This window comes from Narcine bancroftii, chromosome 1 (genome assembly GCF_036971445.1).
Source record: "Narcine bancroftii isolate sNarBan1 chromosome 1, sNarBan1.hap1, whole genome shotgun sequence".
Taxonomy (NCBI): Eukaryota; Metazoa; Chordata; class Chondrichthyes; order Torpediniformes; family Narcinidae; genus Narcine; species Narcine bancroftii.
In genome coordinates, this window is record NC_091469.1 from 407,747,576 (window position 1) to 407,766,745 (window position 19,170).

The following is a 19,170-nucleotide window of genomic DNA, read 5'->3' on the forward strand; positions in this document are numbered from 1 at the left end:
ATCATGCACCCACTCCCTCTAACATTTGTCAGTCAAAATCAAAGCTGAGCATACTATTCTACAATTTAGAAGATTAATTATTATGGAGCAGGATGCTATGATATCCTGGTTTATCTCGTAGATACAAGGACTCATTAAAACTTCTTGAGCAAGACAGGTTGTGACCAATACGTCAATTTCAGAGTGTCGTATTTGACAACTGCTTTCCCTGGGCCTCACGGTGGAATTCCATTTCAAAGTGTATCTTCAGATAAGTCCCCATGGCTGAGTTTAATTACATCTGCTAGTTCTGAAAGTAAGGTGACCTGCGTGTGGACCCAGTGTCGTCAGTTCCACATAAGCAAAAAGCATCTGAGTACATTGTTTTAATCCTCCATTACATCCCCTTCTTGAACCATTTGTAGATACTCCATGGTTAGAGAGTTCTTGGATTTAGACCTAGTGACAATTAAGAAACTGATATATATTTTGAAATCAAATGTAATTTGGAGGGGAGCAAGCAGGTATTGCCTTTTGCCCTTACCTTGTGATGGTAGAAGTTATGGATTTGGAAAATGCAGTCAGATGTATTCCAGGCAAACAACTGCAGTGCAGTTTCAAGTTAGTCTACACTGCAGTAATTATGCAATGTTGATGAAGGGAGTCAATATATATAGGGTTGTCAAGGGAAGGCCAATCAAATTGACTGTTTTGTCCAGGATGATGCCAAGTTTCTTGAGTGTTGTTGGAACTACACACACCCACACAAGTATAAAATATTTATTAACTATGGATTTGTGCCCGGTACAATGTCCAAATAGTGTTACTGCAGGAAATTTCAAACTTGTTTTTGTAGCCATAGTTTTTCTTTAGATGTCTCTTACCTCTGGTCAACGATAACTGCAAGAAGGTTAAACAGTGTCTTTTATATGGCAAAGGTAATAATAAATAAATAACTGACGTTTCGGGCTTGAGGCCTTCATCAAGGTATGGAAAAATGTCAACAGGCAACTGAGCAAAAGAATAAGTGGGTGGTGTGATTGTGGAGTTTTACGATGGTGTCAACCGCAGTGTTTACAGATTTTCATGTTTTACTGCAGAAGGTTGATGGTAATAAGCTTGCAAAAGCAATGCCACTGAATATAATTTATTCGTGTCAAGGGCAGCCACCCTCACTTTACCTCTGGAATTAATTCTTTGGTCCATAACTGGACTAAGTTTACAATGACTTCTGGAAGCAAGTGATCCTGGTAAAACCCTATATGGACATGGGTGGGTGGGTTATTGGCATATACTTGCTATTCAGTAACACTATTAATAACTCCTTTCATTACAAAGGTATATCCTTGCTAAGATATTTGGCTAATCATTATGAAGATTCTGTGCTCTCTAGACATCCACAATGAAGCTCACAGTGATAGTCCTATGTATTTTATTTACAACTTTCTCTAATTAGTGTATTTAGCAGAGATTTTTAAAAAGTTGTGCCAATACTCAGGAGTCTTTCTTTTCAAATGTCTATCTGATGGAGAATTAAATTAAGCTGTGAAATATTAGTAGGCTTCATTGATCCCATTGGTGCCCATCAATCTCCTCACTAGTCATGCAAAAGCAGAGAGAATAAAGGGATTATAACTACAACCCAAGAGCATATTTGAAGCAAAAATTTGAATTGAATTGTTTACCACAAGAACCAAGATACACTAAAAAAAACTTAGTTTTGCATGTTATCCAGAAAAGTCAACTTAACTTTTAGTGATCTTCATAGAGTTATAGGAGGGAATCAGGCCCTTGAGCCCAATCTGTCCATGCCGACAAAGTTGTCTACTCACACTAGTCCCATTTGCTTGTATTTGGTCTATGGCCCGCAAAATCTTTCCTATGCATGTAACTATCTAAATATATTTTAAATTATACAATTGTACCAAGCCCAACAGCTACCTCTGGTATCCACAATCCTCTGAATGAAAAAGGTTCCTTCAGGTTCTTTTTAAATCCTTCTTCTCTCACCTTAACCCTGCGCCCACTAGAGCGAGGTACTGCTACCATGCAGAGCATTGATAAGATATGAAATGTCTTCATTTATGAATTTAAAACAAGCAAGTGCAATTGCTGCCAGGAAATTCTCAGCTGTTCTTCCATTGTTATCATTGCCATAGTACCAACACCATATTTGCATTCTCCTTCTGCTGTGTTGTTACAAGACCTTAACTTTGGTAGCATTTTTTATTCTTCATTTTTCTTTCAATGTATACAAGACTAACGATTAACTTATAAGAACGAAATGTGAAAGTTTCTGGTTGTCTACATTGAGATTATAATGAATGGATGCTGTCAGTGAGAAGCATTGTCCATCAACCATTTACATCAAACCTTCATGTGATGCACCATCCATGGGATAGAACATTCTTGACATCAGTGTGGCCAGCAAGTAAAGTTACATACATTTAAGTGCATGTTAATAATATCAACTCCAAAGGCACTATCTTTTCTCCACAGCCTTTCATTTCTGTCCATAGTCTCATGCATTACCAGACTGAGACCACCCAGAAATTGGTTGAACAACAACTCATCTTCCGTCTGGGCACCGTCCAATCAGATGGGATTGACATTGACATCTCCAATTTCGATTAAATCCCCACCCCTCTCCAATCTTCTTCCGCATCTCCTTTCCTCTCATTCTGTCTCTCTCGCTCTTTCCTTTTCCCTCTGTCTCCTTCCACAGTCAAAATCAATTCTCACCTTTCCTCTAATCATATCCATTAACACCTTTTGATTGAATGTCCGGACTCCACCCCCTCCCATTCTTCTAGCTTTATGTTAGCAAAATCAAAGAGATGATTGTGCACTTCATGGAAAAAAAATCAGAATACAAGCCAGTCGTCATCAAAGGGTCAGCAGTGGAGTGGATCGAGAACTTCAAATTCCTGGGTATTAACATCTCTGAGGATCTGTCCTGGAGCCTCCATGTTGATACAATCACAAAATAGACTCGCCAGCAGCTATACTTTGTGAGGAGTTTGAAGAGATTTGGTATGTTGCCAGACTGTCGAAAACTTCTACAAATGTACTGTGGAGAGTTGGTTGCATCACTGCTTATATGGTAGTCCCAACACTGAAGAAAAAAATTCAGAGGGCTGTGAACTCAGCCTGCGACATCACGTACACCAGACTTCACTCCATCAAGGACATCTAGAAGATGCAGTGTCCTGAGAAAGCAGCCTCTATCCTCAAGGACCCCTATCACCCAGGCCATGCCCTCTTCATTCTGCTACCATTGGGGAAAAAGTACAGGAGCCTGAAGATGAGCACCCAGTGGCAAAAGGACAGTTTTTTCCCCACTGCCATCAGACTCCTTTTTTAAAAATATTTTATTTACAATTTTAAATCATACATCATTGATTATAATATATTAATACAAATATCACATGATTCAATTCAGACTCCTCAATGAATAATAAGCCACAGACACTACCTTACCTTGTATTTTTCTTTCTTTTACACTATTTTTATTTACTTTGTAATATGGTTCACAGAAATGTTTCACTGTGATGCTGCCACAAAACAATTAATTTTGTGATACGTTTACAAAAATAGATTCTGATTCTGTAAATAAAGTCGGATGATAACAAATGAATTTGAAATCTAATGCGAGCATGAAGAACAATCGCCATCTTCTGTCTGTGCATCTTTCATCCTTTCAGACTCTATATCGCATTCGCCAACTTTAGGTAACTCAATTTTTATTTCTTTGGCAGCCATTCCTGTCTGTTATCATTTTGGCTCAGCTGTCCTTAATCTATTTGGATAGTCTGACACTTTTCACCACACCCATATAATGGGCAGCCTTCAAAGCTAAAATTTTGAGAGTACTGAGATTGTATGTCCCTGCAAGGATTAAAGACAAATTTAACAGGCATAAGGAACCTTGGTTTTTGAGGGATATTGGGATCGGGTTAAGTTAAAGAGAGAGAGATGTATAGCAAATATAGGCAAGAAGGAGCAAATAAGGATCATGAGGAATATAAAAATGTAGGAAAAAACAAGAAGAAAATCAGGAGGGCTAGAAGAAGTCATGAGGTTGCTTTAGAAAACAAATTGAAGGAAAATTTGACAAGCTTCTACAGGTATATTAAATGTGAAAGGATAGTAAGAAACAAAATTGGTCCTTGTAAATCCGAGTGTTTGACTATGTATGGAGCCAAAAGAGAAGGGGGAGGTCATCAATGGGTTTTCCTCCAAATCAATTGGGTTTATGGAGCTTTTGGGATTTATCTTGCATCTTTAGTAGATGACATTTTGGTTGATTTCTGTAAGATTTTGTAGTCACGTGATTTCAACAGGCTGGTAGAAAATAAACAAAGACACATGGCCTCTTCCATTTTTGTAATCTGAGATATAAGATTGTTGCCAAGGAAAATTATTCACCTATCCAGTTAGGATTGAAGAGAAGCTGTTTTTAAAAGGGAGAGTGAGGCAAAGTGTAACTCTTGCAGCATATGTCACTCAACCCCAGATATTTGAGAAATATTGAAAGATGCTGTCAAATTTCCTCTTTGCAACATTAATACAATAATTTATTCTAATTAAGCTACAGATAGGGACTTACAAAATAAATGAAAAACCTAGTTGTGAAAAAAATATTAAGGAACTGGTAAGTTTGTTGAAGAACTACTGTGACCCTAACCAAGCAAGATTGCGCAAAGGTTTAAATCAGATTCACGGTTAAGAAAACATAAGGAGACGGTGGCAATTGAGGAAGTTTTGCAAGATTGTAACTACAGCAATATACTCACTCACATATTAAGGGTCTGGTTACTGCACAGAATCAACCTATCCATACATGGGATAAGCCCTATACTGCCTTCGAGGCTGACGGGCGCCTTTACCAGTTCCGCCGAGTTCCGTTTGGGGTCATTAATGGGATCTCTGTCTTCCAGCAGGAGATGGACCACATGGTAGACTGGCACAACCTAAGAGTGACCTTCCTGTACTTGGACAATGTTACCATCTTTGGCCATGACCAGCAGGACCACGATGACAACCTGGAGAGATTTCTCCGGACGGCCGAGGAGCTGAACCTCACGTACAACAAAGAGAAGTGCATGTTCAGCACCACCCACCTTGCCATCCTAGGTTACATCGTGGAACATGGTGTCATCAGTCCTAATCCAGAACGCATGTGTCAATTAATGCCACTGCCCCTCCCTCACATGCTCAAGGCCCTTCGTAGGTGCCTTGGGCTCTTCTCCTATTACTCGCAGTGGGTCCCCCAGCTTCTCAGACAAGGTCCGCCCACTGGCCCAAGCCACCACCCTTCTTCTCCCTCCTGAGACGCAGTCAGCTTTTGCCCACATCAGGCAGGACATCGCCGATGTCACGATGCATGCCATGGATGAGGACACCCCATTCAACGTGGAGTTCGATGCTTCTGATGCTGCCCTCGCAGCCACCCTCAACCAAAAGGGGCCGACCCGTAGCCTTTTTCTCCAGGACCCTCCACAGTTCTGAGATCGGGCACTCCGCCATTGAAAAGGAGACCCAGGCAATCATGGAAGCGATCCGCCACTAAAGCCACTACCTGGCAGGCAGGAGGTTCACCCTCTTCACCGACCAGTGCGCAGTGGCGCTCATGTTCAGTACCACTCATAAAGGCAAGATCAAAAACAATAAGATCTGGCGCTGGAGAGTTGAGCTGGCCACATATAGCTACGACATCCAGTACAGACCAGGGAAATTCAACGACTCCCCCCTCACCCTGTCCCTGACCTGTGCCACGATGCAGGCCAACCAACTGCAGGCGCTACACGACTCCCTTTGTCACACAGACATCTCACGCCTGTACCATTTCATCAAGTCCTGGAACCTCCCCTTCACCATACAAGAAGTCTGGACCATGACCGAGTCATGCCGGGTCTGGGCGGAGTGCAAACTGGGCTTCATCCACCCACCATAGGCCCACATCATCAAGGCCCTCGGCCCTTTGAACGGCTTCAAGGGCCCCGTGTTTTCCATGAACAAGAATGTTTACTTCCTCACACGACTAGTTACAACCCGAGGGGCAACAGGCAGGTGGAGTGCGAAAACGGGGTGATCTGGAAGGCAGTCCTCCTGGCCCTGAGATACAAAGGCTGGTCCATCAACTACTGGCAAGAGGCCCTCCCCAAGGCACTCCAAGCCATTAGGTCACTCTTGTGCACGGCTACAAGTCAAACCCCTCACAAGTGCCTTTTCCTCATTCCCCAGGAAATCGGTGACTGGAATCTCACTCCCAGCTTGGCTCACACCTCCAGGACCGGTGCTCCTACGCAAATACATGCGGACCCACAAGATCGACCCACTGTTCAAGCAGGTGCTCCTTCTCCACGCCAACCACAACTACGCCTACATCAGGTACCCAGGTGGCCATGAGGACACCGTCTCGACCAAGGAGCTCACATCAGCGGGGGGACCACATTCCCAGCATCACAACTACCCACCCAACTTCCCCACCATGGGTACCCTTGCAAGTAGTGGAACCAGCAACCAAAAATATGTAGAACTTGTAAATAAGTCCGGCTGTTTTGTGTATCAGCACATGTGAGGAGTTAGCAATGAAACTTATTATAACAAACAATCTGATGAATGAACTCAACTCCAAGCGGAATTCCTCCAAGTCAGTCTTTGAAAAAGGGAACTGACCTGAAATATCAACATTCTTCTCAATGTTCCACCATGTTTTTTCTGGAGAATCTTGGCGAGGTTTCTGCGGAGCCATCGTACACTTTGATCATTTCCTGTTGCACCAAACAAGATATAAACACCTGCAGAATCTGAAGAAAAAAAAAAATCAACAATTTAGAAAAAAACAGATTTATTTATAAAATGAAGTAAAGATTCTATCTTGGTAAATGGGACACCACATGAATACTATCAATATGGCTTGTAAGCCATGCGGCGGGGCAGCTGACCAAAATGGCGCCATCGGGGGTGTTCCCTTTCTCCCAGCATGGGGCTGAGAAGCCCGCACTGGGGAACCATGTGACGCCCGGGTGATGTCAGCGCCCTCCAGCGCGGTTCTCAGCCATGTCCGGGCTGGGAGTATAATTACAGCCCAACAGCCTGCAATAAACTAGTCTGCTCACTGAGCTCAACCCATCTGGTTGTGTGTTCTTTCAGGAGCCAGTGTAGCTGCCACTACAATTGATGACCTCAACTGGTTCAAACGTCTTTGAACCCATCATGAGCGAGCCTGGGATCAGCGCAATAGCCGTGAAACTGCCTGAATTCTGGGTTCAGGAGCCAGAGACCCGGTTCGGCCAAGCGGAGGCTCAGTTTCACCTCCGCCAGATTTTGTCTGACATGATCAAATTCTACCATGTGGTCACTGCCCTGGACCAGGCCACTGCCAGATGCGTGCTGCACCTCGTTCAGCATCCACCCGCCGAAGACAAATATGAGACCATCAAGCGAGTACTTACCGGATCCCTTGGACTATTCAGACACCAGCGTGCCACTCGGATGCTGCACCCTGACACCCTGGGGGACAGATCCCAAATGGAGCTGATGGACGAGATGCTCGCAATCATGGGTAAGCACATCAACTGCCCACTCTTCGAGTGCATTTTGCTCGACCATATGCCCGGGGACATCCAGTTGCTGCTGGTCCAGGAGAGCTTCACCAACCCGAGGAAGGTCATCCAGAAGGCCCAAGAGCTATGGCTCACATGATTCCTGGAGGGCTTAGTGGTCCAGCAGGTCATGAAGCACAGGCACAACCATACCAAGCCCACCCCTAGTGCTGCAGTAGAGCATCCGGCCCCTGCAGGGGCCCCCAAGGGCATAACCAAGGCCACAGCATCCGTTCCAGGCCTCTGCTTCCACCACCAGCACTGGGGAGCCAAGGCTCAGAAGTGTCATCAGCCCTGCTCATCCCAGGGAAATAACCAGGGCGGCTGCTGTTAATGGTTGCGGCGGCTGGCCAAGGACACAGCCTCCTCTACCTGTGGGACACAGTCAGTGGCCGGAGATTCCTCATTGACACTGGAGCCCAGATCAGCGTCATCCCAGCCACGGCCATCGAGTCCAGGAACCGACCACGTGGACCTCCCCTCCGTACGACCAACGCAATAGTAATCTGGATGTATGGAGACAAGACAGTCCACTTCCAGATTGGCCAACGAAATTTCACATGGAGATTCACCGTCTCGTCCCTCCCGACTGCCATCCTGGGTGCAGACTTCCTCCTCGCACATGGGCTTCTGGGGGACATTTGAAGTAGGCGCCTGGTGGACGTCCGTACCTTCCAGGCCATTCGCCTCGATGCCTCCCGCTCGGAGCAACCACAGATGGCTAGAGTCAGCATGCCCATAGACAAGTTCCAGCAAATCCTGGAGAGTTCCCAACACTCCTCAAGCCACAGTTCTCCGCTGCCTCGCCGCGCCACGGGGTATTCCACCACATTCCCACCCAGGGCCCACCGGTTCATGCCAAGGCACGTCGGCGCCCGCCTGACAAGCTCCAGGTGGTGACGGAGGAGTTTCCGCACCTGTTGGAACTGGGGATCATTCGGTGGTCCAACAGCCCATGGGCCTTGCCGCTCCACCTAGTCCTGAAAGCCTCCGGCGGCTGGCGTCCTTGTGGAGACTATCGACGGCTCAAAGAGGCAGTTCCTGACCGTTACCCCATCTTTCGCATCCAAGACTTTACGAATAACCTGTATGGTGCAAGGGTTTTCTCCAAGGTTGACCTGATGCGCGGATATCACCAGATCCCTTTGTACCCTGAGGATATACCCAAGACAGCTATTATCACCCCCTTTGGCTCGTTCAAAATCCTGTGCATGCTGTTCAGGCTCAAGAATGCCACTCAATCTTCCAGTGCCTCTTGGACTCTGTGGGCAGGGACTTGGATTTCATCTTTATTTATTTGGATGACATCCTCGTTGCCAGCAAAGATCAGGCACAACACAAGGCCCACCTATGAGCCTTTTTCTCCCAGCTGGACGATTTCGGCCTTACCATCAACCCGGCCAAGTGCCAGTTCGGGAAAAGTCCATGCAGTTCCTCGTCCATATCATCACAGCCGAAGGAGCCACACCCACCGCTGCGAAGGTCGCCGCTATCAGGGAGTTCCCACGCCAGGCCAGGACAGCCTCAAGGGGCTGCAGGAGTTCGTGGGTATAGTCAAATTTTACAACCGCTTCATCCTAGGAGCTGCACGCATCATGTAGCTGCTATTCGCCCTCATCATAGGCAAGTACAAAATGATCACTTGGAACCCAGAAGCCTGCACCGCATTCGAGGCCACCAAGGATGCCCTCGCGAAGGCCACCATGCTCGCCCACCCACACACCGACCTGCAAATGTCACTCTCCATCAATGCTTCTGCCACAGCCGTCGGTGCCATCCTGGAGCAGCAGGTGAATGGACATTGGAAGCTGCTGGCATTCTTCAGCCACCAGCTCCACCAACCGGAACGCAAGTATAGTGCCTTCGACCGCGAGTTACTGGGCATGTACCTGGTGGTGGGGCATTTCCGCTCTTTTTTGGAGAGGAAGACTTTTCCCATCTTCACCGACCACAAACACCTCACCCAGGCGCTCACGATGGCAAAGGATCCCTGGTAGGCCCGCCAGCAGCGTCACCTCTCCTTCGTGTTGGAGTTTACCACTGACATTCGGCACAAGGCGGGGAAGGACAATGTGGTTGTCGATGCACTCTCGCGATTGGCCATCTACACGCTGATGCCTGGCCTCGACTTTGACCAGCTCACCCAGGACCAGAAGTCTGATGTGGAGACGAGGGCCTTCAAGACCACCATCATGGGCCTGTGATTCCGAGACCTCCTGACTCTGAGCGGCGAAGGTACCATCTTGTGCGATATCTCCATGGGCACTCCACGACCAGTGTTTCCCCAGCAATGGCGCAGGCAGGTCTTCCGTCACATCCACGACCTTTCACATCCATCAGGTCTACAGTCTGGATTGTGGCAGAACAGTTCGTATGGCATGGGCTGCAGAAGCAGATCATGGGATGAGCCAGAACATGCACCCATTGCCAGACATCCAAGGTGCACAGGCACATCAGGGTGCCCATACAGAAATTTGAGCATGTCCAGGAACGGGTTCAGCAACGTTCACGTTGACATCGTCGGGCCCTTAGCCAATTCCCGGGGCAAGCATTACCTGTTTACGATGGTGGACTGCACCACTCGCTGGCCTGAGGTGAACCCGGTGCCAGACGTCTTCACCAACTCCTGCTCCAGAGCACTGTTGCATGGTTGGGTCGCTCGGTTCGGCATCCCGGGTCACTTCACCAGCGATTGGGGTGCCCAGTTCACATCTGCACTCTGGGCACAGGTTGCCCACAGTTTGGGGATCCAGCTACACCGCACCACAGCCTACCACCCACAGGCCAATGGACTGGTCAAACGTCTGCACCTCCACCTTAAGTCGGCACTCATGGTCCACCTCACCGGTCCCGACTGGGCAGATGAACTGCCTTGGGTGCTCCTGGGCATCCGCTCCACTCCCAAAGAAGATCTGCAGGTGTCATCTGCTGAGCTGGTCTACAGAGCGCCGCTGGCACTACCTGAAGCGTTCGTCAACGCACCTCACAATCCCCAGCAGTCGCTGCACAAACTACTTCCTCATTTCAGGGCACGCTTGGACTTGTTCGAACCCCCACCACTGCCCAGGCATGGCACCTGTCTGTCTCACGTTCCTGGTGATCTGCTTTCTGTGGAGTACGTTTTCGTTCGGTGGGGCTCGACGGCGGCATCTCTGCAGCGACCGTACGAGGGGCCGTATAGGGTTGTACAGCGTTCCAGCTCCACATTCATGCTGGACATTGGCAGCAAGGGGGAGCTGTTTATCATGAACAGGCTGAAGCCAATGCACCTCGATCCCACTGAGCCCGTGGTCATAGCCCAGCCCAAGAAGTGAGGCCGTCTAGTGCAAAAGGACATTGGCGCTGGTTCTGGGGGGGTGGGGGCTGGCTGTGTGGCGGCTCACCACTAGGCAGGCGAACCGGCCCTGCTTGTAAGCCATGCTGCGGGGCAGCCGGCCAAAATGGTGCTGTCGGGGGTGTTCCCTTCCTCCCAGCACGGGGCTCAGACGCCCGGGTGATGTCAGCGCCCTCCAGCGCGGTTCTCAGCCAGGTCCGGGCTGGGAGTATAAGTTCTCTGGTTGAGGGTTTTCTTTCAGGAGCAATGTAGAGCTGCTACGTCAAGTTATTTTCTCTCTCTCTGATTGTAATTCATTGAATAACAATTATTTCATAATTTCATCATAAATTCATTTCCATTCAAATTATCCACCATGGCGATATAGCACAGTAACAGTTAAATATTTTCAATAAGCTTTTGTAGCAATCTTAATTAATCTACCGGCATCACCCTCGACTCCTAGAACGCTTCCACCAGCGCTGTCTCCGCTCCATCCTCAACATTCATTGGAGCGCTTTCATCCCTAACGTCGAAGTACTTGAGATGGCAGAGGTCGACAGCATCGAGTCCACGCTGCTGAAGATCCAGCTGCGCTGGGTGGGTCACGTCTCCAGAATGGAGGACCATCGCCTTCCCAAGATCATGTTCTATGGCGAGCTCTCCACTGGCCACCATGACAGAGGTGCACCAAAGAAAAGGTACAAGGACTGCCTAAAGAAATCTCTTGGTGCCTGCCACATTGACCACCGCCAGTGGGCTGATATCGCCTCAAACCGTGCATCTTGGCGCCTCACAGTTTGGCGGGCAGCAACCTCCTTTGAAGAAGACCGCAGAGCCCACCTCACTGACAAAAGGCAAAGGAGGAAAAACCCAACACCCAATCCCAACCAACCAATTTTCCCCTGCAACCACTGCAACCGTGTCTGCCTGTCCCGCATCGGACTTGTCAGCCACAAACGAGCCTGCAGCTGACGTGGACATTTACCCCCTCCATAAATCTTCGTCCGCAAAGCCAAGCCAAAGAAAAAGAAGAATTATATTTTATGATAAGCATGAGCTATTTTGATGCTTAATTCACTTGTTTACATTTTACGTGCTATTCTCCGAAATAACTTCAAACTAAACTCTGCGCACAAACTTTACCTGGATGATATAATCTCTTTTTTAATTTGGAGCTCCTGCACTTCATTTATTGGGACACGAATTAAACCAAAGGCAGAATCTTCACCTATCACTATTACAGGCTAATCATAGAATATCACTGGACACCATTTAGTCCATGAGCAGAAGGGTTTTGTTTTAAGGAAGCTTTTGTCCCATAACTTCAAGAACATGACAGTAAGCAAGCATTTAATCTGCATAACGTGTTTTAAAATGAAGTGGTTCCATATGCACTAAAATATTGATCTGTTGAATACAGATTACTTTCCTAAATGTATTCTTCCATGGCTTTCATTAATATTTTCCTAAAGTTGTAATTAATGAACATGACATTGGTGAAGCCTTTTTTTTATATAGTTTAACAGTTGGACAAACTAATGAGATACTGAAACTGAAAATAATACAATCAGTTGTTAAATCCAAAACCTATTGTAAGATCAGATAACAGAATCATGCATCAGTTTGAACTACAACAAGCTCATCTTTGTACTTTTATTACATTGCCATTTTTAAAACAGTAATTTACCCATCTGGTCTTAACACTATAGCATTTACTTTGCTGTTCGCAGATATGGTTTTCTCTTATCAAAGCTAATCTAATTTTAGCATTTTGACATTCTGAAAAGATCTGCATTTAGGTTTTAGTATTATTGATTGACATTAATAACAGAAAATTCATAATGATATTTTAATTTCCACCTGAGTTCTGCTATTTAACTAGAAAATTTAAATGTTAATTTATAAAGAGAGAAATAGACATTGCTATGGAAATTGTGCTCTTATGAAGAAGAAAGGGACACTGGATCGAAGGATTTTCATCGGAGCATTTTCTTCAATCAAACCCTCTGTCCAAAGTGTCCAATGTCTGTATTTTACTTTGGAAGCTTTGCTTGGCCCACACTGATGAAGTATCTGGCATTATTTCCAGCAGGTAAAATTAATGCATTGAATTCTTCTCTATTTTTAAAATTAACCTTAGTCACACTTGTTAGGTGGCAGTTCATGGTTCATGTCATGGGGACCAATGACCTGAGAAGGAAGGGTGAGAGATCATGCAAGGAGAGTTGAGGGAGTTAGGTGCAAAGTTGAAGAACAGGACCTCTAAGATTGTGATCTCAGGATTGTTACCCATGCCACGTGCTGGTGAGATTAGAAATAGGAGGATAGTGCAACTTTACATGTGGCTAAAGTCATGGCGCTGGAGGGAGGGTTTCAGATTTCTGAATCCCTGGGCTCTCTTTCAGAAAAGATGGGACCTGATCATGCAGGGTGGTTTGCATCTGAACTGGAGGGGGATTAATATCCTTACAGGAAGGTTTCCTAGTGCTGCTCCGTGGGGTTTAAACTAGATTTGCAGGGGGATGGGAACCAGAGCAGATATGGGAGTGGAGAAGAGAAATTATTATGTGAAAATTGCATGTATTGTTAGCAGTCAAAAGGTTGTACATGGTGGAAATGCTCTCAATGCGAGGAGCATTGTTGGAAAGGCAGACGAGCTTTATAATATTGTCATTAGTGAAACTTGGTTGTAGGAGAGGACAGAACTAACAGCTTCATGTTATAGATGCAATAGAATGGAGTGGGGGGGGGAGGAGGATAAAGGGAGGAGTGTCATTTCTCATCAGTGAAAATATCACAGCTCTGGCCAGTCAGGACATGCCAGAGGGCTCATCTACTGAGGCTATATAGATAGAGCTGAGGAATGGGAAATGTATAACCACACTCATGGTGTTGTATTATAAGCTTCTTTTCCACTGGCACCCTGTCCCAGGAACTAACTTGGAATTTACTGGGACAGGGTCCAGTGGAAAAGTAACAATGTCCCAACACTGGCATCAAGTGACGTCATTATATGCCGGGGATTAACTGCCACTACCCCTCCTCATATCCCCGGTGTTTGATGATGCCAGTGAGCTAATAAAAATAGAGAAGAATTCAATGCATTAATTTTACCTGCTGGAAATAATGCCAGATATGTCATCAGTGTGGGCCAAGCAAAGCTTCCAAAGTAAAATACAGACATTGGAGACTTTGGACAGAGGATTTGATTGAAGAAAATGCTCCGATGAAGATCCTTCGATCCAGTGTCCCTTTCTTCTTTATAAGAGCACAATTTCCATAGCAATGTCTATTTCTCCCTTCATAAATTAACATTTAAGGGAAAGCAGAATGTCACCTGTTTCCATTTGAAGGTGGAACACCCCGATCCCCGGGGATGAGTGTGTTCAGTGGAAAAGCAATTAGTGTTCCAGTTAAGGTGGCCCAGTGAACACTGCACAGCCAATTAATTGGGATACCCAATAGCACAGAAGTAATGTGAAGGAAGTTTAGAGATCACATGTGTAGGGCTCAGGATAGGTTTGTCCCACTGGGACAAGGAAAATATGGTAGGAAAAGGGAACCATGGTTGATAAAACAGGTGAAGCAACTAGTCAAGAGGAAGAAGGAAGCATACATCAGATATAGGAAGCAGGAAACAGGAAGAGTTCCGGAGAAGTATATGGCAGCCAGGAAGAAGCTTAAGAAACGACTTAGGAGAGCTTGAAGGAGCATGAGAAGGCTTTGGCATATAGGACTGAGGAAAACCCCAAGGCATTCTATGCATATATGAAGAACAAAAGGATGATGAGATTGTAGGTGGGGCTGCTAAAGGAGGCAGAGGAGGTTGGGGAGGTCCTAAATTAATACTTTGGATCAGTATTCACAAGAGAAAAGGACCTTGATCATGGTGAGGTCGAAATTGAACAGGCCTGTGTGCTGGACAATGTGGAGATTAAGAAAGTGGAAGTGTTGGATCTTCTTGAAAACATCAAGATTGATAGGTCCCCGGGGCTGGATGCAAATATACCCCAGGCTGCAGTGGGAAGTGAAGAAGATATAGCTAGGGTAGTAGCTATGATCTTTGAATCCTCTTTGGCCACAGGGGAGGTGCTGGAAGATAAGAGAATGGCAAATCTGGTCCCCTTGTTTAAAAAAGGTAATAGGGAGAATCCTGGGAATTATAGACTGGTGAATCTTACATCAGTACTGTGCAAACTACTGGAGAGATTCTTAAGGTTAGGATCTATGAGCATTTGGAGAAGTACTGTCTTCTCAAGGATAATCAACAAGACATTTTGAAGGGAAGGTCATGCCTCACAAGACTAATTGAGTTTTTTGAAGAGGTAACAAAACAAATTGATGAGTGCAGGGCAGTAGATGTGATCTACAAGGATTTTAGCAAGGCATTTGACAAGGTCCCCCATGAAACTAATCCAGAAAGTCATGAGGCATGGGATCAGTGGAATCTTGGCTGTGTGGATAAAAAAATTGGCTTGTAGAAAGAAAACAGAGAATAGTAGTGGAAGGAAAGTATTCCGCCTGGAGATTAGTGACTAGTGGAGTTCCACAGGGATCTTTTCTGGGACCCCTGCTCTTTGTGAGTTTTATAATTGACTTGGATGAAGAGGCAGAAGGATAGGTCAGTAAGTTTGCAGACAACACAAAGGTTGTCAATGGTTACAAGTCAATATGGACAGATGCAGAGTTGGGCAGAAAAGTGGCAGATGGATCAGTTACTTAAGAGTATGGATGAACAGAGAGACCTTGGGATCCAAATCCATACATCCCTCAAGATCGCCTCAAAGGTTGATATGATAATTGGTCAATGTGATGCTGGGCTTCATTAATAGGAGGATTGAGTTCAGGAGTAGAGATGTCATGTTGCAACTCTACAAATCTCTAGTAAGACCCCACTTTGAGCATTGTATTCTGTTCTGGTCACCACATTATAGGAAAGATGTGGAAACTATGGAAAGGGTGCAGAGATTTACCAGGATGTTGCCTGGATTGGAAAACAAGTCTTATGAGGCAAGGTTAGCAGAGCTGGGACTTTTCTCTTTGGAGCGTAGAAGGATGAGAAGAGTCTTGATAGAGGTCTACAAGATTATGAGAGGAATAGATAGGGTGGATAGTCAGCACCTGTTTTCTAGGGAAGGATCAGCAAACACCAGAGGACATACATACAAAGTTAAGGGAGGGAAGTTTAAGGGAGACATCAGGGGTAAGTTTTTTTTCCCACAGAGTTGTGAGTGCCTGAAATGGCTTGCTGGGGATGGTGGTGGAGGCTGAAATGTGGGGAGCATTTAAAAGACTCTTAGACAGACACATGGATGAAAGAAAAATAGAGGATTATGGGGTAGGGAGGGTTTAGTACATTATTTTGAGGAAGGAATATATGGTTGCCACAACATCGAAGGCCAAAGGGCCTGTGCTGTAGTGTTCTATATTCAAAGAGAATTAAAGAAGCCTATCTGTACAGAAATAGCAGACAGCTGCAGGAAACACAAGGTTTTGATAATTGGAGATTTTAGCTTTCCACATATTGACTGTGACTCTCATGCCGTCAAACACTGGATGGCTTGGAGTTTGTAAATGTGCCAGGAAAGTTTTATAAATCAATATATAGAGGTACCAACTGGAGAGAGTGAAATACTGGATTTCCTATTGGGAAGGAAGCAGGCCAGGTGACAAGAGTATGTGTAGGGGAACATTTTGGATCCAGTGAGCATAATGCTATTAGTTTTAAGTTAATATAGGTCTGGGCCTCCGGTTGAGGTTCTAACTTGAAGAAAGGCCAATTTTGAGAAAATGAGAAAGGATCTAGAATGTGTGGATTGGGATAAGTTGTTTTTTGGCAAGGATGTGCAAGTTAAGTGGAGATCCTTCAAAGAAGAAATTTTGAGAGTAGAGTTTGTATGTTCCTGCCAGGATTAAAGGCAAAGTTAACTGGCATAGGGAATTTTAGGTTGTGAGGGATAATGGGGATCTAGTTCGGAAGAAGAGAAATATGTATTGCAGGTATAGGCAACACGGAACAATTAAGGTATTTGAGGAATATAAAAATTGGGGGAAATATTAATTTTTTTGTGTCAGTATTAACTCAGAAAACTGGGACAGAGTGAAGGGTAGTTAGGAAAACAAGTAGTGAAGTCATGGAACCTATACAGATGAACGAGAAGATGCTTGCTGTCTTAAAAGAAATAAGGGTGGATAAATCCCCTAGGACCTGATAATATATTACTTTGGGCCTTAAGGGAGGCTGGGGCTCTAAAAGTAACCTTGGAAATCATAGAGCAGTGAGCCTGACATCATAGTAGGTAAATTATTGGAAGGTGTTCTAAGAGATCAGATATACAAGTATTTGGATAGCCAGGGACTGATTAGGGATAGTCAACATGGCTTTGTGCATGATAGGTAATGTTTAACCAATCCAATGTAGGTCGTGTTTAACCAATTTGAATTTTTGAGGAGGTTACCAAGAAAATTGATGAAGGAAAGGCTGTAGATGTTGTCTACATTCCTTTAGTAAGACCTTTGACAAGGTCCCAGATGGGAGGTTGGTCATGAAGGTTCAGAAGCTTGATAAGGTAATAAGCTGTATTCGGCATTTGCTATAGGGGATAAGGCAGAGAGTCATGGTGGACATTTGCTTCTCAGACTCGAGGCCTATGACTTGTGACGTGCCTCAGGAATTGATGCTGGGACCATTGTTGTTTCTCATCTATATCAATGTTCTGGATGATAACATGGGAAATTAGATCAGCAAGTTTGCAAATGACACAAATGTTGGAGGTTTTGTGGACAGCGAGGAATGTTTTCAAAGCTTGCAGAGGGATCTGGACCAGCTGGAAAAGTGGGCTGAAAATAACAGAAGGAATTTAGTGGAGACAAGTGTGAAGTGTTGAATTTTGGAAGGACAACCAAGAAAGGACATACATGCTAAATGGTAGGGTACTGAGGAGTTCAGAAGAACAGAAGGATCTGGGAATACAGATACATAATTCCCTAAAATTAGTGTCACAGTTAGATTGGGTTATAAAGAGATCTTTTGGCATTCATAAATCAAAGTATTGAATATAGGAGTGTGGATGTTATGGTGAAGTTGTATAATACATTTGTAAGGCCAAAGTTTTAGCATTGTGGGTAGTTTTCATCATCTAACTAAAGGAAAGATATCAATAAGATAGGAAAAATGCAGAAAAGATTTACTAGGATGTGGCTCTGACTTTGGGAACTGAGTTACAGGAAAAGGTTAAACAGGTGAGGGCTTTATTCCCTGGAGTGGAGAAGAATGAGGGGAGATTTGATAGAGGTATTTATAATTATGAAGGGGATAGACAGGCTTTTTCCACTGAGGGTACATGGGATACAAACCAGAGGGCATGGGTTAAGAGTGAAAGAAGAAAAGTTTAAGGGGAACATGAGGAGGAACTTCTTCACACAAAGCGTGCTGGTGGTATGAAACAAGCTGCTAGCTGAAGTGGTGAATACAGGCTCAATTTTAACATTTAAGAATTTTGACAGGTACATGGATGGGATGTATGGAGGTCTATAGAGTGGGTTCAAGCCAGTGGGACTAAGCAAAAAAATAGTTTGGTACAGACTGGAGGAGCCGAAGGATCTGTTTCTGAGCTGTAATGTTCTATGGCTCTAAATAAGTCAGAAAGCCATCCCTTAATTTTTTTATTGTTTTTATTTTGCACTAATGCACAATGCCATCGGTAATGTCACAGGTTTGTGCAAGGATGATTGACTGGGTGGTGATCCTAATCACTACTAGTTCAGGAACACACACCCAGGATCCAATCCAATTTCCAATCCAATTTTGTGGCAGTTAAGGTACCTAATGAAGACATCTGGGGGAACTACAGAATTTTTCACAAAGGAGATGCTCGGTGACAATATGGGCATTTTATGAGGTGATCCACTTCCTTCATTTATGCAGGGCCCCTGTGTTCTTCAATGAATGGCCTCCAGTTCTCAATACCACCCCATATGTCCCTTCTCCACAAGGAGAACATGTGAACAGTCAAGAGCCAAGGATTCCCAGAAGGCAATGAAAATGTTGCATTCCTACAAGAATTTGAGCACATTGTAAAATCTTTTTGTGTTTGACTGGCAATTTCCTCCCATGACAAAGTTCAGAGCAGAGTGTGTATTTTAAGTGTTTAGTTTTGGAAACAAAGTGCTGGAAATATTGGTTTAGTCCTAGAGTTTCACATTGATCCGCTTACTCTTTCAGTGAATTCCAGATTTTGCATAAACAGTGATGATTTTCCAGTG

The 19,170-nt window shown here is 45.0% G+C and overlaps 1 protein-coding gene across 11 annotated transcripts in view; it reads left to right on the plus strand.

Annotated features, from left to right (window-relative positions):
* Positions 1 to 19,170, plus strand: part of LOC138751514 (uncharacterized) — a 95,990-nt gene that overhangs the window by 66,141 nt on the left and 10,679 nt on the right. The window contains exon 1 of one of the 11 annotated variants that reach the window (XM_069913868.1): positions 4,931 to 12,243. The exons of 9 other annotated variants lie outside the window; for them this stretch is intronic. In XM_069913868.1, the coding sequence (XP_069769969.1) occupies positions 9,848 to 10,903 (1,056 nt within the window). In that variant the 5' untranslated portion in view covers positions 4,931 to 9,847 and the 3' untranslated portion in view covers positions 10,904 to 12,243. Of the gene's footprint in view, positions 1 to 4,930; positions 12,244 to 15,610; positions 15,693 to 19,170 lie in introns of those variants that run through there. One more of the 11 variants, XR_011350015.1, reaches the window with a different exon arrangement.